This window comes from Aegilops tauschii, chromosome 4, assembly GCF_002575655.3.
Source record: "Aegilops tauschii subsp. strangulata cultivar AL8/78 chromosome 4, Aet v6.0, whole genome shotgun sequence".
Taxonomy (NCBI): domain Eukaryota; kingdom Viridiplantae; phylum Streptophyta; class Magnoliopsida; order Poales; family Poaceae; genus Aegilops; species Aegilops tauschii.
In genome coordinates this window covers 22,965,943-22,985,322 of record NC_053038.3, presented here as the reverse complement: position 1 = coordinate 22,985,322, position 19,380 = coordinate 22,965,943, and the positions used below count along the sequence as shown (strand labels likewise).

At 49.3% G+C, this 19,380-nt stretch overlaps 1 protein-coding gene across 1 annotated transcript; it reads left to right on the top strand.

The window, feature by feature from the left end:
- Positions 1–1,281: 1,281 nt before the first annotated feature.
- Positions 1,282–6,572, top strand: LOC109780751 (myosin-binding protein 3). The gene is made up of 4 exons (XM_020339333.4): positions 1,282–2,800; positions 3,676–4,203; positions 4,319–5,678; positions 5,963–6,572. Exons 1-3 carry the CDS (start codon positions 1,984–1,986, stop codon positions 5,674–5,676), a joined length of 2,703 nt encoding a protein of 900 aa, XP_020194922.1. The 5' UTR covers positions 1,282–1,983; the 3' UTR covers positions 5,677–5,678; positions 5,963–6,572.
- The last annotated feature ends 12,808 nt before the right edge of the window (positions 6,573–19,380 follow it).

Below are 19,380 nucleotides of genomic sequence, written 5' to 3'. Positions count from 1 at the left end.
GTCTGCTTTGTCCTATGGTAATCACCATTGTCTTCTCCCTCGCACTTTTGGCAATGAAGCATGGTTTTGATGATTTTGCCGTGCAAGCAGGTGGTAACCACAATGCGTCAATGATTCAAGTTCTTCACCTCTTTTGGCGGGCGACTCATGTAGGTATTCAAGATCTTTGAGGTTAGTACGAGGTATAAACTTTTCTGTTTTTTTTTCTTTTGACTTGATGTAGCATTCTGCTTCTAATCTATTAAAGTCAAATGGCTTGTCTAAAAAATCCCAGTGTTTCGAACAAGACCACCGGTCCACTATTAGGGCTCCTTTGATTCAAAAGAATTTCATATGATTTCTGGAGGATTTGGATCGTTAGGAACTTTTTTTCTACGGTGGTCGTTTGATTCGCGGGATTGAAACCCTTATGATTTTTTCCTATAGGATTCATTCATACTACATGCCGGATGGAGTTTTTTTTTTCATCCATTCAAACTTCTCGATAGAATTCTGTTGTTTTTTCTATGCTATGAAACACTCTTGCATCCAAATTCCTATAGTTTCGAATTCATATAGAATACAGGAGGACATGACACTCTATTCTTGCGTTTCTTTTTTCTACTCCGGAGTTTTGAGAATCCTACGAATCAAAAGAGGACCTCAAGGTTTGGGCAGACACACACATACACACGGTTGGAGTTTTCTGAAATGTTAAATCGTCCCAGTACTAGAGCAGGTGACGGGGCGACCCTCACTTGTCCACACCCCAACAAGTGGCGTTGGCATCCAGGACAAGAAAAGAAGAGCAAAAAAATAAATAAATAAAACACTTTGAGCCTCAGCTGGCTTAAAATTAGTAGCAGTACCCAGTGCAGGTCAAAGACGCCAAGAAGAATCCCAGAGGTGCCACCACGTTGTTCCCTTCCCTTCCTTTCCAGATCGCAGCAGTGCATGTCTCTCTGATCCGGTCGTCTTCGGTTTACGGGATAGATAAACTAGTACTACTCCGTGCTAGCAGGTCCAATCTGCCGTGCCATTTTCTCCCCGGTGCCGTCGCGGGTCTGAAAACGAGCAAGCCGTGCGCCCGACGCGACTGACGGCCAGCAGCTGCATCTCGCCGTCCGACCGGGAAAAGCCATCCGTGGGCACCAGAATCTACCACTGCTTGCTACAAACGGAACGGGAAATCTACACGGAGATCTATCGACCCACACCGTCCCTGGGAACCTGCGACGCGGTCAGAGAGGGAGAGAGCGACGCCGCCGTCGCTACCACCAGGAGGAGAAGAGCTCGCGCTGCGCTGCGCGTCGTCGCCCCCAACGTTCACCTCCGCTCCTTTGCTACACCGAATTACTGATTAATTACGGCCATTATACGCCTTTAATGGCGAGGATTTACCAGCAGCCAGCCCAGCCCAGCATCGCCACCACTGACGGACCCCGGCCAGGCACCCTTCCTCCTTCCTTTTTATTCTCCCTCTCGATATTTCGCTCGTCTCCTCCGCCTCCGGTTCGTCCTTTCCACCAAACTCCCCTCCCCTTCGCCCTCCCCTCCCCCGACACCCTTCGCCCTCCTTCCCCCCTCTGCTTCTCAATCCTGTCACCGTCGCCGCTCCTCCTCCCGTCGAGAGGTCCCATACATCCCGGTGTTCGTTCTTGATCACCCTCGCTCGCCGCCCGGATTCCCGTTCCCGTCGCAATCTGCTGGAGTTGATGAGAGTTGTTCTCTTTTGTTCTTTTCCGTTCTTGTTCCTTTCTTCCATGAAACCGGCTCCTTCTTCCTCCTCTTCTTCCTGAGAGTGGTTCGGTTGGTTGGTTGTTCCACCTGAAATCGCATTGCTTCTCGGGTCCTCCCTGTTTCCCGATACTTTTTTCAGTCAAAGAGGAATTTTTGTTGTGCTTTCTTCGGTTCCACGGCGAATTCTAGCGGCGGGGCCGGCGCGTCTTTCTATCGATCGGTTGCATTCCCTCCGTCGCCGGGAAGCAGAGCCGGGGAGATTCGATGGCCTCGGAGGCGGCCGTGGCGTCGGGCGTGTGCGGGAGGAGCGGCCGGGCCGCGCGGCTGCTCGCCGGCGCGCTCCTCGAGTGGATCCTCATCGCGCTGCTCCTCGCCAACGGCGTCTTCTCCTACCTCATCGCCCGCTTCGCCGCCTTCTTCGGCCTGCCGCCGCCGTGCGCGCTCTGCTCCCGCCTCGCCGTCGACAGCCTCTTCGCCCCGCCCAGCCAACGCCCCTGCGCCGAGCCCCTGCGCCGCGTGCTCTGCGACGGGCACGCCGCCGAGGTGTCGCGCCTCGGCTACTGCCGCGCGCACCGCCGCCTCGCCGACGCCGCCGACATGTGCGAGGACTGCGGGGCCGCGTCCGGGAAGGCGCTGCTGTCGTGGATGCGGCGGAGCGAGCTCGGCGAGCGGGACCTCGCCTGCGCCTGCTGCGGCGTCGCGCTCGAGAGCGGCTTCTACTCGCCGCCCTTCCTGCTCCCCACGCCGTCGGCCGCGGCTCACGACCCGGGCCGCGGCTGCGACCAGGACGGCCACGGAGACGTGGTCTTTGTGTCCGAGGACGGCCCTGTGATCGAGCTCTTCGACGAGAAGCCATTGGTGGAGGATGATTCCATCGGTGTCATTTCAGCTCACCGCGCTGGCATTGCCGGCAGCGTTGAGCGACTGGTGCCGCTTGAATCCATCGACTCCTTGGCCGTCGGTGTGCCCGAGCTGTCATCTGAGCCCAGTGGTGAAGAGAAGGAATCAGATGATCATTTGCCGGAGAGGAAGGTTGATGCCAACGAGGAGAAATTTGTGGTGGCCTCTGATGTTCAGCACTGTAAGTCAATTTTCTTCCTTTGATAAACTTATTACTCCATTCTTTGTATCCAATCTATCCACGCTATGGCTGCATATTTATCTACTGTACCAAACATGTCCACTGCATATCTGTTTGTTATGCCAATCATTTCAGCAAAGTAGAATAGACAGTATTATTTCTTGCAAATTGTTTTGTGACTATTCTTGAGATGATCTTTAAGTGCTCCTACAAAGACTTCTTATTTTAGCTGATCCATCCCATGTGATATGCTAGATTTTAGCATCTGTATTGATGAACCTTTAATGAAACTAAAGAATAACTGGAAGTGTCCTTGGTAGCATGAAATGGACCTCTTATACACATGTTCTTGCTAATTGCAAGAATAACTGGAAGAATAACCTTATGTCCTTTTTTTATCCAATTTATACATGCTCTCGCTATAGTAATTACTCCCTCCGTAAAGAAATATAAGAACTCTTATATTTGTTTACAGAGGGAGTACCTATCTTTTGAATTGCTCCACGCACATTTATTTACTGTATACCTGTTTGTTATATATGTCATTTTAGCAAAGTACAATAGACAGTATTATTTCTTGCAAATTGTTGTGTGACTATTCTGGAGATGGTCTTAAGTGTTCCTACACAGACTTCTTATTTTAGGCTTTTAGCTGATCCATTCCATGAGATATGCTAGATTTTAGCATCTGTATTGATGAACCTTTAATGAAACAAAAGAAAAACTGGCAGTGTCCTTGATAGCACAAAATGGACGTCTTAACTAAATAGAAGCGATTTCTTGTCATCTACAGTCCTTTAAGTTGTTCCGTGTTGATAGTTTTGCTTATTTAACGTTGATAAGAAAACCATATTGATTTTAAATTTTACACGCAGCTCCTCAGATGGATAATGGACTGAAAGAGATGTCATCATCAGAGGATGAGCAAGTTGAACAGGGCACTGTGGAACATGAATTGTTTTCCATGCCATCAGATACCATGGAGCATGGATTTGTTGTTGACAAATCTGATGAAAATACTGAAGAGGTGCTGGTTCAACAAGCTGGCATAAAGGATGAATGTGACGCTATGCCAGTGGAAGGTGGGCCACATGACTCGGAGGTTTCGAACGAGAACACTGAGGAGAACCAGGTTCAACAAGCTGAGCTGAGTCAGTTATTGGATTCGGTAATGATACATCCCAGGGAGCATGTCGATGAAGAATGTGAAGAGGAGAAAATATCACTTGCTGAGTTGAAACAAGAATCGGACTCTGCGGCACTTGCTTCTTTGGAACAAGTTACAGAGATTTCAAGTGAGAACACTGAAAACCATGTTGAACAGCCTGAGCTGATGCATCTGTCCACTTTTATGGCAGCAGGTGTTCTTGAGTCTCCCGGTGTTAACGCCACCGCAGACCAAGGTAAAATGTTAAGGCTATAAGAGTTTTTTGTTTGTTTCAAGCTGTTTGCTGCATTTTGATTTACTTGTTTAATACGATTGGCTACATTTTAAACAATCCTTATTATTTTGAACAGATGATATTGAAGTTGATCCAACTGAGTCTCTTCTACCAAGCTTGCACCAACTTTCTGATGGGCATTCAATAAGTTCAGATAAATCATCTTCTGACTGCAGTGATGTTGAAGATAAGAGAGTTTCTGATACACCAACTGATATTGAAGATATCAGTTATTTACAGGAATTACCAGACCCTAAAGCAGTGACTGCTGATACCAGGTCTGTTGATTCAAGTGTGGCTAATATGTTTACTGATCTGGAAAGTGTTGAACTGGTGAGTGTTGATCAACTCAAGTCTGCTTTGGGAGCTGCCCACAAGTCATTGAGTACACTATACGCAGAGCTTGAAAACGAGAGGAGTGCAGCAGCTATAGCTGCTGATGAGACCATGGCAATGATAAATCGCTTGCAAGAACAGAAAGCTGCAATGCAGATGGAGGCGATGCAGTACCAGCGGCTTATGGAAGAGCAGTCGGAGTATGATCAAGAAGCACTGCAGAGGCTGAATGATCTGGTTGTAAAGAGAGATAAGGAGAGGCAAGATATGGAGAGGGAGCTCGAATTGTATCGCCACAAGATTCATCTCTATGAGGCGAAGGAGAGGAGGAAAATGTCCAGGCACAAGGCCGATGACCAGAATGGATCATCCTCAGCATCATCAAGTGCTGAGGACAGTGATGACCTTTCCCAAAGTTTCTATGAAGGCGATGAGTCTGCCCATGGTCTGAATGGAAGCAATGGCAGTAGTCCCACTGATGTTGTTTTACATGAAACTGCTAGTCATATTGTTACAATTGATGGCTCGCTAGCTGATTGTGAGGAAGAGAGGCTCTCCATATTGGAACAGCTGAAAGTGCTGGAGGAGAGGCTTTTCGACCTCGAAGATGAAGAATCCGATAACTTGAGGATGGACAAGCATTTCACAGAAGATAACCATTTAAACGGTGCCTCAAATGGTTTCTCTGATGAGGACATCAGCTTCAAGCTTCAGGATAGTAGAAAAGGCGTGAGCTATGGAGGAAAGAAGCTCCTCCCTCTGTTTGATGATACTACCATGAGAAATGGGAATGGCCTCCTAGCAAAGCAAGGTACCGAGGCAGACCCTTCAGCAGAAGTCGTGTTGGAACTTGCCAAGGAGCAAGATAAGCTTGCGATTGCCAGTGAGATCGGTCAAGTCCATGAGCGCTTGCAAGCTCTCGAGGCGGACAAGGAGTTCATAAAGCAGTGCGTGAGGTCCTTGAACAAAGGAGGCAAGGGCTTTGTTCTTCTTCAGGAGATCTTGCAGCATCTTCGGGACCTCAGAAGGATCGAGCAGCGTGCAAGGAACAACTCTGGAGAAATCTCGCCCCACTACGTGCATCCTTACACGGATTGAAGGTAAAAAAAAGGCGCGCACTTTTTGTTTATGATTTGCTGAATATTCTATTGCACATGGAGTATGGTACAATCATTGTTTCTTTGTTTAGACCATAAGAGGATTAGTTTAGTTCAACTTTTGCAAGTTCATTAATTCCATGCTCAATGGATAGATAGAACACTAACACTTTCCGAAAGGAAGCTATGCACTCCACATTCCCTTTGTATTCAATATACTTAAAATTTTCACCAAACTTTCCCGCCTAACACGAGCACATTCTGGCCTGATTTCTTGCTGCTTACAGATAAGCGCCGAGCCCCGCGATCGTGTTCATCAGCGCCAACGGATCAAGATGAAGACACCAACACTCCGAAAAAGAAAGTTTGCACACCACCAACAACAACAACAGCCAGAAAAGAGAGAGTTTGCCGACTAGCTAGCTAGCATAGTCAGGCGAGAAGAAGCTGGGCTCTGTCATCTCGGGAGGAGAAGGAGCTCCCCCTTGGGTAGGTCGGGTTCGGCATCGCCATCGGAATTCGGACGGCGGATCGTGCCGCAACCCTGCCTTGTAAGGTTTTTTTGGTGGACCGCTTCCCCCACGTTGTGTCGTTTAATTTGCATCTTGTGGGGTTTGTGTTCCGAACTTTTGCTCAAGGGCGAGACGGTTGGTGAGCCGCCCACCCCCCATGAGGTGTGTTTCGTGGCAGAAATCATGGCTTTGCGAGACTGAGAGAGAGAGAGCGCTTTTGGGAATGGTTCCATTAATTAAACCTGAAACAGGCCACCGCCAGCTCTGGTTGCCAGGTAGTATAGGATGAATGAATTATACAAAAAAAAGGAGGAATTTTTTAAACTTTGGCTGGCCTCAGTGGGCTTTTTCGCTGTATAAATCTCATAGTTTTTATTTGAGTGCTTGGCATGATTGTGTGATGAGGAAGAAGCATTTGCTGTGGGCTGTGGATCGGGCTTCCCTTTCACTTTTCTCCTTTGATTCTGGGTTTGGGTACTATCTAGTCTGCTACTAGAGCTCCCTTTTCACCTTTTGATGATGAGATCCATGGGATGGACGCTGAAAGCAACGGGCCTGCGTTCCATGATTGGTTTTAGCTGTCCGAGATCATCATCATGGACGCGGCTCCGCTCACCGAACAATCTGTTGGTTGGAGTGGACCGGCCTGCACCAGCCCTACCATGTTGTGATGCAGCTCTGCAATGCAGTGCATGCATGAACCTTCTGTTCTGTGCAGTGCATCGTATCTTCTTTTGCAGTGGCACTGCTGCGGGCTGAGCACCGGACAAGAGGAGCCTCTTCTCCCCTTGGATCCATCGAACGCGAGCCTTGTTTGCCGCCGCAATCATCCAAGGTGTTTCGTCACGTACAGCCAGCTGGTGTCGGGGGCTGCTGGATGTGTCGCAATCGCAACTCGTACCGTTGTTCCTGTCGATCGAGGGCCCACGTGTAAGCGGGAGTGACACGTCATGCATTGTGAAAGCAATCCAGTGAAGAAGAAAAAAAACTACAGCAAATCACCGAAAGGAAGCCGTAGTTTTTTCTTCTTCTTCTTCGAAATCAAAATTATGACCTACTAAACGTCAGGTACCTGAATATATATCGAGGGCCGGTTGTCCATCGGGTCTTCATCCAACGGCTCACACGTTCTCTTCTCCCTCCCATGATTTGATCCGCTTCTTTTCTGTAGCGGCCGGCCTACCCCGCCCCATCCGCCTGCCCCCACTCCCCGCGCACCGCCTCGCCGTCCCCCTGCCTCAACCTCCACCCACCGCCGTTGCTACCCACCGTCCCCGCCATCCCTCTAGCCTTACCAACGATGAACAATTCCGACGGTCCCCTGCATCCCTCGCGCCTGAGATAGATACTTGGGTTGAGGCTTCCCTCTAAGATAGATGGTGGGGCTGGTTCTTCTCCGACAAGGACATGAGGTTGCTTCTTCTCCAATGAGGTACAAGGAAGAAGGAAAAGGTAAACGTCAGGTACCTGATAATTAGCAAAACCGATAAAAGTTCATCAAAATTACAAAAGCAACTCAAACACTACACAACTTACATCGATGGACCACCGAACGGTCACTATCGTCGTCAAAATGAGTCACCGGCGCGTCACTGCCGCCGCTCCCATACCGAAGCCTTTGATTGCGATGGGTCGAGCAGTGAGGTTCGCGAGCTAGGTCGCATCCGCCGATCACGAGCTGATGCGAGGGGGACACTTGCTTTGGCTTAAAGCATGGGACTGATGGAACAGGCCACAGCTCGTTCCTGCCTCCTACTGTACGTGAAGACGTGAGGTGGAGCTGGTTGATGGTTCGTTTTGTTCCCGGCGGGACGACACGGGGTGAGGTGATGGAGATGAAGTTTGAACGTGACACTGCGAAGCAAGACTGTTGCAGGCGTGCAACAGTTTAGGTGGCGTGTCCAGGATGTAAACGGTACTGTTGCTAGAGCCTAGCGTGTGAGAGCAGGTGTGGTGTATAGCATTTGCATGCACGCGGGATATCTTGCATTAACAAAAAATATGGTACTCCCTCCTGTACGATGTTGTAATTGCACCATGTATTGATTCGGTGCAATGTGCACGGTATATATAAGTACAAGGTGGGGCCTCTACCTCAATCTATACAGTAAACTAGAGAGGTGGGCCTAGTCAATATACATGCACAAATAACATAATCAACACCCCCCCGCAGTCGAAGCGGCACCGCGGCTGACGCAAAGACTGGACCGAAACTCCTCAAAAGACGCCGTAGGCAAGCCCTTGGTCATGATATCTGCAAATTGTTGGGAAGTAGGGACGTGTAAAACACGAATATGGCCAAGAGCCACATGTTCCCGAACAAAGTGAATATCTAACTCAATATGCTTGGTCCGGCAATGATGTACCGGGTTAGCAGAGAGGTAGACCGCCGAGACGTTGTCGCAGTAGACCACCGTGGCACGGTCAACATGGCAAGAAAGCTCCTGAAGCAGCTGGCAAAGCCACGAACACTCGGCGACGGCGTTGGCCACCGCACGATACTCAGCCTCAGCACTGGAACGAGAGACCGTAGGCTGCCGCTTGGACGACCACGAGATAAGTGAGGGTCCAAGGTAGACACAATAGCCCGAAGTGGAACGACGAGTGTCAGGACAGCCCGCCCAGTCTGCATCGGAGTAGGCGTGCTCCAAGACTCATGAGCGTACTTCCGCTGATGAAGGAAGAAGCCATCTGGATGGCGCACCACCTCGACACCGAGGAAGTAGTGCAAATGGCCCAAGTCCTTGATGGCGAACTCAGCGCGAAGACGAGCCGTGAGCTGACTGAGGAGACCAGCCGTACATGCCGTCAGGATGATGTCGTCGACATAGAGCAGCAAGTAGGCCGTGTCGGAGCCCTGATGATAGACGAAGAGCGAGGCGTCCGAGCGGGTAGAGCGAAACCCAAGCTGGTGGAGAAACGCCGCGATGCACTGGTACCAAGCGCGCGGAGCCTGCTTGAGTCCATACAAGGACCGCGAGAGCAGGCACACGTCGGGAAGCGCCGGGTCAACAAACCCGGTGGGCTGCTGGCAGAAGACCTGCTCCTCGAGGTGACCATGGAGGAAAGCGTTGGAGACGTCCATCTGGTGCACCGGCCAAGCACAGGAGACCGCAAGGTGAAGAACCGTGCGAATCGTGCCGGGCTTGACGACCGGAGCGAAGGTGTCGGTGAAGTCGATGCCAGCACGCTGTCTGAAGCCCCGAACGACCCAGCGTGCTTTATAGCGATCAAGAGTACCATCAGGACGAATCTTGTGTTTGAAGACCCACTTCCCGGTAATCACGTTGGCGTGCCGGGGACGGGGAACAAGCTGCCACGTCCGGTTGCGAAACAGGGCGTCAAACTCCTCTTGCATCGCAGCCATCCAGAGCGGGTCACGAAGAGCGGCTCGGACGAAGGGTGGCAAGGGCGACGACTCAGAGGTGGACGCCGCATGGACGTAGTCATCCGCGGCGTAGCGCGAGCTCGGGCGAAAAACGCCCGTACGGGCGCGGGTGACCAGACCGGCCACAGGTGCCGGAGGCGCGGGGGGCGGGGGCGTCGAGGCGGCCGGGGGCGCCGACGAGGCTGTGGGCGCCAGGGGCGCCGAGGAGGCCGGGGGTGTTGGGGATCGTAGCAGAAATTAAAATTTTCTACGCATCATCAAGATCAATCTATGGAGTTTACTAGCAACGAGAGGGGAGGAGTGCATCTACATACCCTTGTAGATCGCGAGCGGAAGCGTTCAAGAGAACGGGGTTGATGGAGTCGTACTCGTCGTGATCCAAATCACCGATGATCCAAACGCCGAACGGACGGCACCTCCGCGTTCAACACACGTACGGAGCGGTGACGTCTCCCATGCCTTGATCCAGCAAGGAGGAGGGAGAGGTTGAGGAAGAAGGCTCCAACAGCAGCACGACGGCGTGGTGGTGGTGGAGTGACAGTTCTCTGGCAGGGCTTCGCCAAGCACACGCGGAGGAGGAGAGGTGTTGAGGAGGGGAGGGGCTGCGCCTTGGATGTGGTGCTTCATGAAGTTCTCTCGCCAATTATTACTTCTACTACTATGGCTAACGGTTAGCAATAAAGTAAAGTAATTACATGATGTTCCAGTTGACACGTAGGTCATAAATAAATTAAGACAACTCCTAGGCTCCTGCCGGTTGTCATACTCATCGACATGCAAGTCGTGATTCCTATTACAAGAACATGATCAATCTCATACATCACATATATCATTCATCACATCCTTCTGGCCATATCACATCACATGACACTTGCTGCAAAAACAAGTTAGACGTCCTCTAATTGTTGTTGCAAACTTTTACGTGGCTGCTATAGGTTTCTAGCAAGAACGATTCTTACCTACGCCAAAACCACAACGTGATATGCCAATTTCTATTTACCCTTCAGAAGGACCCTTTTCATCGAAGCCGATCCGACTAAAGTGGGAGAGACAGACACCCGCTAGCCACCTTATGCAACTAGTGCATGTCAGTCGGTGGAACCTGTCTCACGTAGGCGTACGTGTAAGGTCGGTCCGGGCCGCTTCATCCCACGATGCCGCCGAATCAAGATAAGACTAGTAACGGCAAGTAAATTGACAAAATCGACGCCCACAACAACTTGTGTTCTACTCGTGCATAGAAACTACGCATAGACCTAGCTCATGATGCCACTGTTGGGGATCGTAGCAGAAATTAAAATTTTCTACGCATCACCAAGATCAATCTATGGAGTTTACTAGCAACGAGAGGGGAGGAGTGCATCTACATACCCTTGTAGATCGCGAGCGGAAGCGTTCAAGAGAACGGGGTTGATGGAGTCGTACTCGTCGTGATCCAAATCACCGATGATCCAAGCGCCGAACGGACGGCACCTCCGCGTTCAACACACGTACGGAGCGGTGACGTCTCCCACGCCTTGATCCAGCAAGGAGGAGGGAGAGGTTGAGGAAGAAGGCTCCAATAGCAGCACGACGGCGTGGTGGTGGTGGAGTGACAGTTCTCCGGCAGGGCTTCGCCAAGCACACGCGGAGGAGGAGAGGTGTTGGGGAGGGGAGGGGCTGCGCCTTGGGAAAGGTGTGGCTGCCCTCCCACCCCTCCACTATATATAGGGGCAAGGGAGAGGGGGGCCGGCCCCCTCAGATCCCATCTGGTGGGAGGGGCGGCGGCCAGGGGGAGGTGACTTGCCCCCCAAGCAAGGGGGGCGCCCCCCTTTAGGGTTCCCCCCAAACCCTAGGCGCATGGGCCCTAGGGGGGTTGGCGTCCGGCCCACTTAGGGCTAGTTCCCTTCCACCTACAGCCCATAAGGCCCTCCGGGGCAGGTGGACCCTCCCGGTGGATCCCCGGAACCCCTCCGGTGGTCCCGGTACAATACCGGTATACCCCCGAATATTTCCGGTGACCGTATGGTGACTTCCCATATATAAATCTTTACCTCCGGACCATTCCGGAACTCCTCATGACGTCCGGGATCTCATCCGGGACTCCGAACAACATTCAGTAATCACATACAAACCTTCCTTATAACCCTAGCGTCATCGAACCTTAAGTGTGTAGACCCTACGGGTTCGGGAATCATGCAGACATGACCGAGACACCTCTCTAGCCAATAACCAACAGCGGGATCTGGATACCCATGTTGGCTCCCACATGTTCCACGATGATCTCATCGGATGAACCACGATGTCGAGTATTCAAGCAATCCCGTATACAATTCCCTTTGTCAATCGGTACTTTACTTGCCCGAGATTCGATCGTCGGTATCCCAATACCTCGTTCAATCTCGTTACTGGCAAGTCACTTTACTCGTTCCGTAATGCATGATCCCGTGACTAACTACTTAGTCACATTGAGCTCATTATGATGATGCAATACCCAGTGGGCCCAGAGATACCTCTCCGTCATACAGAGTGACAAATCCCAGTCTCGATCCGAGCCAACCCAACAGACACTTTCGGAGATACCTGTAGTGCACCTTTATAGCCACCCAGTTACGTTGTGACGTTTGGTACACCCAAAGCATTCCTACGGTATCCGGGAGTTGCACGATCTCATGGTCTAAGGAAATGATACTTGACATTAGAAAAGCTTTAGCAAACGAACTACACGATCTAGTGCTATGCTTAGGATTGGGTCTTGTCCATCACATCATTCTCCTAATGATGTGATCCCGTTATCAATGACATCCAATGTCCATGGTCAGGAAACCGTAACCATCTATTGATCAACGAGCTAGTCAACTAGAGGCTCACTAGGGACATGTTATGGTCTATGTATTCACACATGTATTACGATTTCCGGATAACACAATTAAAGCATGAACAATAGACAATTATCATGAACAAGGAAACATAATAATAACCATTTTATTATTGCCTCTAGGGCATATTTCCAACAGTCTCCCACTTGCACTAGAGTCAATAATCTAGTTACATTGTGATGAATCGTACGCCCATAGAGTTCTGGTGTTGATCATGTTTCGCTCGTGGAAGAGGTTTAGTCAACGGATTTGCGACATTCAAATCCGTATGCACTTTACAAATATCTATGTCTCCATTTTGAATATTTTCACGAATGGAGTTGAAGCGACGCTTGATGTGCCTGGTCTTCTTGTGAAACCCGGGCTCCTTGGCAAGGGCAATAGCTCCAGTGTTGTCACAGAAGAGAGTCATTGGCCCCGATGCATTGGGAATAACTCCTAGGTCGGCAATGAACTCCTTCATCCAGATTGCTTCATGTGCTGCCTCCGAGGCTGCCATGTATTATGCTTCACATGTAGATCCTGCCATGACGCTTTGCTTGCAACTGCACCAGCTGATTGCCCCACCATTCAAAATGTACACGTATCCGGTTTGTGACTTAGAGTCATCCAGATCTGTGTCGAAGCTAGCATCGACGTAACCCTTTACGACGAGCTCTTTGTCACCTCCATAAACGAGAAACATATCCTTAGTCCTTTTCAGGTACTTCAGGATGTTCTTGACCGCTGTCCAGTGTTCCATGCCGGGATTACTTTGGTACCTTCCTACCAAACTTACGGCAAGGTTTACATCAGGTCTGGTACACAGCATGGCATACATAATAGACCCTATGGCCGAGGCATAGGGGACGACACTCATCTTTTCTCTATCTTCTGCCGTGGTCGGGCATTGAGCCGTGCTCAATCTCACACCTTGCAATACAGGCAAGAACCCCTTCTTGGACTGATCATTGAACTTCTTCAATATCTTGTCAAGGTATGTGCTTTGTGAAAGACCTATGAGGCGTCTCGATCTATCTCTATAGATCTTGATGCCTAATATGTAAGCAGCTTCTCCAAGGTCCTTCATTGAAAAACACTTATTCAAGTGGGCCTTTATACTTTCCAAGAATTCTATATCATTTCCCATCAATAGTATGTCATCCACATATAATATGAGAAATGCTACAGAGCTCCCACTCACTTTCTTGTAAACACAGGCTTCTCCATAAGTCTGTGTAAACCCAAACGCTTTGATCATCTCATCAAAGCGAATGTTCCAACTCCGAGATGCCTGCACCAGCCCATAGATTGATCGCTGGAGCTTGCATACTTTGTTAGCATTCTTAGGATCGACAAAACCTTCCGGCTGCATCATATACAATTCTTCCTTAAGGAAACCGTTAAGGAATGCCGTTTTGACGTCCATTTGCCATATTTCATAATCGTAGAATGCGACAATTGCTAACATGATTCGGACGGACTTCAGCTTCGCGGGTGAGAAGGTCTCATCGTAGTCAACTCCTTGAACTTGTCGATAACCCTTAGCGACAAGTCGAGCTTTATAGATGGTAACATTTCCATCCGCGTCCATCTTCTTCTTAAAGATCCATTTATTTTCTATCGCTCGCCGATCATCGGGCAAGTCTGTCAAAGTCCATACTTTGTTTTCATACATGGATCCTATCTCGGATTGCATGGCTTCAAGCCATTTGTTGGAATCTGGACCCGCCATTGCTTCTTCATAGTTCGAAGGTTCACCGTTGTCCAACAACATGATTTCCAGGACAGGGTTGCCGTACCACTCTGGTGCGGAACGTGTCCTTGTGGACCTACGAAGTTCAGTGGTAACTTGATCATGATCGTCATCATTAACTTCCTCTCTAGTCGGTGCAGGCACCACAGAAACATTTTCTTGTGCTGCGCTACTTTCTGGTTCGAGAGGGGTCATCTCATCAAGTTCCACTTTCCTCCCACTTACTTCTTTCGAGAGAAACTCTTTCTCCAGAAAGGACCCATTCTTGGCAACGAAGATCTTGCCTTCGGATCCGAGGTAGAAGCTATACCCAATGGTTTCCTTAGCGTATCCTATGAAGACGCATTTTTCCGACTTGGGTTCGAGCTTTTCAGGTTGAAGTTTCTTGACATAAGCATCGCATCCCCAAACTTTAAGAAACGACAGCTTAGGTTTCTTTCCAAACCATAATTCATACGGTGTTGTCTCAACGGATTTCGACGGAGCCCTATTTAAAGTGAATGCGGCAGTCTCTAAAGCATAACCCCAGAATGATAGCGGTAGATCGGTAAGACACATCATAGATCGCACCATATCCAATAGAGTGCGATTACAACGTTCGGACACACCATTACGCTGAGGTGTTCCAGGCGGCGTGAGTTGTGAAACAATTCCACATTTCCTCAAGTGTGTGCCAAATTCGTGACTCAAATATTCCCCTATACGATCTGATCGTAAGAACTTTATTTTCCTGTCACGTTGATTCTCAACCTCACTCTGAAATTCCTTTAACTTTTCAAAGGTCTCAGACTTGTGTTTCATTAAGTAGACATACCCATATCTACTCAAGTCATCAGTGAGGGTGAGAACATAACGATAGCCACCGCGAGCCTCAACGCTTATTGGACTGCACACATCAGTATGTATGATTTCCAATAAGTTGGTTGCTCGCTCCATTGTTCCGGAGAACAGAGTCTTCGTCATTTTGCCCATGAGGCATGGTTCGCACGTGTCAAATGATTCATAATCAAGAGACTCCAAAAGTCCATCTGCATGGACTTTCTTCATGCGTTTGACACCAATGTGACCAAGGCGGCAGTGCCACAAGTATGTGGGACTATCATTATCAACCTTACATTTCTTGGCATTCACACTATGAACATGTGTAACATCACGTTCGAGATTCATTAAGAATAAACCATTGACCAGCGGGGCATGACCATAAAACATATCTCTCATATAAATAGAACAACCATTATTCTCGGATTTAAATGAGTAGCCATCTCGCATTAAACGAGATCCAGATACAATGTTCATGCTCAAAGCTGGCACTAAATAACAATTATTGAGGTTTAAAACTAATCCTAGGTAAATGTAGAGGTAGCGTGCCGACGGCGATCACATCGACCTTGGAACCATTCCCGACGCGCATCGTCACCTCGTCACCTCGTCCTTTGCCAGTCTCCGCTTATTCCGCAGCTCCTGCTTTGAGTTAGTAATATGAGCAACTGCACCGGTATCAAATACCCAGGAGCTACTACGAGCGCTGGTTAGGTACACATCAATAACATGTATATCACATATACCTTTGGTATTGCCGGCCTTCTTATCCGCTAAGTACTTGGGGCAGTTCCGCTTCCAGTGACCGTTTCCCTTGCAATAAAAGCACTCAGTCTCAGGCTTGGGTCCATTCTTTGTCTTCTTCCCGGCAGCTTGCTTACCGGGCGCGGCAACTCCCTTGCCGTCTTTCTTGAAGTTCTTCTTACCCTTGCCTTTCTTGAACTTAGTGGTTTTATTCACCATCAACACTTGATGTTCCTTTTTGATCTCCACCTCTGCTGATTTCAGCATTGAATACCTCAGGAATGGTCTTTTCCATCCCCTGCATATTGAAGTTCATCACAAAGCTCTTGTAGCTAGGTGGGAGCGACTGAAGGATTCTGTCAACGACCGCGTCATCCGGGAGATTAACTCCCAACTGAGACAAGCGGTTGTGCAACCCAGACATTTTGAGTATGTGTTCGCTGAAGGAACTATTCTCCTCCATCTTACAACTGTAGAACTTGTCGGAGACTTCATATCTCTCGACCCAGGCATGAGCTTGGAAAACCATTTTCAGCTCTTGGAACATCTCATATGCTCCGTGCTGCTCGAAACGCTTTTGGAGCCCCGGTTCTAAGCTGTAAAGCATGCCGCACTGGACCAGGGAGTAATCATCAACACGTGTTTGCCAGGCGTTCATAACGTCTTGGTTCGCTGGGATGGGTGCTTCACCTAGCGGTGCTTCAAGGACATATGCTTTCTTGGCAGCTATGAGGATGATCCTCAAGTTCCGGACCCAGTCCGTATAGTTGCTACCATCGTCTTTCAGCTTGGTTTTCTCTAGGAACGCGTTGAAGTTGAGGTTGACATTAGCGTGGGCCATTTGATCTACAAGACATATTGTAAAGATTTTAGACTAAGTTCATGATAATTAAGTTCATCTAATCAAATTATTAATGAACTCCCACTCAGACATACATCCCTCTAGTCATCTAAGTGATACATGATCCGAGTCAACTAGGCCGTGTCCGATCATCACGTGAGACGGACTAGTCATCATCGGTGAACATCTTCATGTTGATCGTATCTGCTATACGACTCATGCTTGACCTTTCGGTCTCTTGTGTTCCGAGGCCATGTCTGTACATGCTAGGCTCGTCAAGTCAACCTAAGTGTATTGCGTGTGTAAATCTGGCTTACACCCGTTGTATACGAACGTTAGAACCTATCACACCCGATCATCACGTGGTGCTTCGGAACAACGAACCTTCGCAACGGTGCACAGTTAGGGGGAACACTTTCTTGAAATTTTAGCGAGGGATCATCTTATTTATGCTACCGTCGTTCTAAGCAAATAAGATATAAAACATGATAAACATCACATGCAATCAAATAGTGACATGATATGGCCAATATCATTTTGCTCCTTTTGATCTCCATCTTCGGGGCGCCATGTTCATCATCCTCACCGGCATGACACCATGATCTCCATCATCATGATCTCCATCATCGTGTCTTCATGAAGTTGTCTCGCCAATTATTACTTCTACTACTATGGCTAACGGTTAACAATAAAGTAAAGTAATTACATGATGTTCCAGTTGACACGTAGGTCATAAATAAATTAAGACAACTCCTATGGCTCCTGCCGGTTGTCATACTCATCGACATGCAAGTCGTGATTCCTATTACAAGAACATGATCAATCTCATACATCACATATATCATTCATCACATCCTTCTGGCCATATCACATCACATGACACTTGCTGCAAAAACAAGTTAGACGTCCTCTAATTGTTGTTGCAAACTTTTACGTGGCTGCTATAGGTTTCTAGCAAGAACGATTCTTACCTACGCCAAAACCACAACGTGATATGCCAATTTCTATTTACCCTTCAGAAGGACCCTTTTCATCGAATCCGATCCGACTAAAGTGGGAGAGACAGACACCCGCTAGCCACCTTATGCAACTAGTGCATGTCAGTCGGTGGAACCTGTCTCACGTAGGCGTACGTGTAAGGTCGGTCCGGGCCGCTTCATCCCACGATGCCGCCGAATCAAGATAAGACTAGTAACGGCAAGTAAATTGACAAAATCGACGCCCACAACAACTTGTGTTCTACTCGTGCATAGAAACTACGCATAGACCTAGCTCATGATGCCACTGTTGGGGATCGTAGCAGAAATTAAAATTTTCTACGCATCACCAAGATCAATCTATGGAGTTTACTAGCAACGAGAGGGGAGGAGTGCATCTACATACCCTTGTAGATCGCGAGCGGAAGCGTTCAAGAGAACGGGGTTGATGGAATCGTACTCGTCGTGATCCAAATCACCGATGATCCAAGCGCCGAACGGACGGCACCTCCGCGTTCAACACACGTACGGAGCGGTGACGTCTCCCACGCCTTGATCCAGCAAGGAGGAGGGAGAGGTTGAGGAAGAAGGCTCCAACAGCAGCACGACGGCGTGGTGGTGGTGGAGTGACAGTTCTCCGGCAGGGCTTCGCCAAGCACACGCGGATGAGGAGAGGTGTTGGGGAGGGGAGGGGCTGCGCCTTGGGAAAGGTGTGGATGCCCTCCCACCCCTCCACTATATATAGGGGCAAGGGAGAGGGGGCCGGCCCCCTCAGATCCCATCTGGTGGGAGGGGCGGCGGCCAGGGGGAGGTGACATGCCCCCCACGCAAGGGGGGCGCCCCCCTTTAGGGTTCCCCCCAAACCCTAGGCGCATGGGCCCTAGGGGGGTTGGCGCCCAGCCCACTTAGGGCTGGTTTCCTTCCACCTACAGCCCATAAGGCCCTCCGGGGCAGGTGGACCCTCCCGGTGGACCCCCGGAACCCCTCCGGTGGTCCCGGTACAATACCGGTATACCCCCGAATATTTCCGGTGACCGTATGGTGACTTCCCATATATAAATATTTACCTCCGGACCATTCCGGAACTCCTCGTGACGTCCGGGATCTCATCCGGGACTCCGAACAACATTCGGTAATCACATACAAACCTTCCTTATAACCCTAGCGTCATCGAACCTTAAGTGTGTAGACCCTACGGGTTCGGGAATCATGCAGACATGACCGAGACACCTCTCTAGCCAATAACCAACAGCGGGATCTGGATACCCATGTTGGCTCCCACATGTTCCACGATGATCTCATCGGATGAACCACGATGTCGAGGATTCAAGCAATCCCGTATACAATTCCCTTTGTCAATCAGTACTTTACTTGCCCGAGATTCGATCGTTGGTATCCCAATACCTCGTTCAATCTCGTTACCGGCAAGTCACTTTACTCGTTCCGTAATGCATGTTCCCGTGACTAACTACTTAGTCACATTGAGCTCATTATGATGATGCAATACCGAGTGGGCCCAGAGATACCTCTCCGTCATACGGAGTGACAAATCCCAGTCTCGATCCGAGCCAACCCAACAGACACTTTCGGAGATACCTGTAGTGCACCTTTATAGCCACCCAATTACGTTGTGACGTTTGGTACACCCAAAGCATTCCTACGGTATCCGGGAGTTGCACGATCTCATGGTCTAAGGAAATGATACTTGACATTAGAAAAGCTTTAGCAAACGAACTACACGATCTAGTGCTATGCTTAGGATTGGGTCTTGTCCATCACATCATTCTCCTAATGATGTCATCCCGTTATCAATGACATCCAATGTCCATGG

Bases quoted from the DNA above. Each gene is read 5' to 3' on its own strand.
- LOC109780751 (XM_020339333.4), top strand. From the start codon at position 1,984: ATGGCCTCGGAGGCGGCCGTGGCGTCGGGCGTGTGCGGGAGGAGCGGC. The intron at 2,801-3,675 runs GTAAGTCAATTT...TTTTACACGCAG, and splicing joins GGCCTCTGATGTTCAGCACT to CTCCTCAGATGGATAATGGA. The intron at 4,204-4,318 runs GTAAAATGTTAA...TATTTTGAACAG, and splicing joins TAACGCCACCGCAGACCAAG to ATGATATTGAAGTTGATCCA.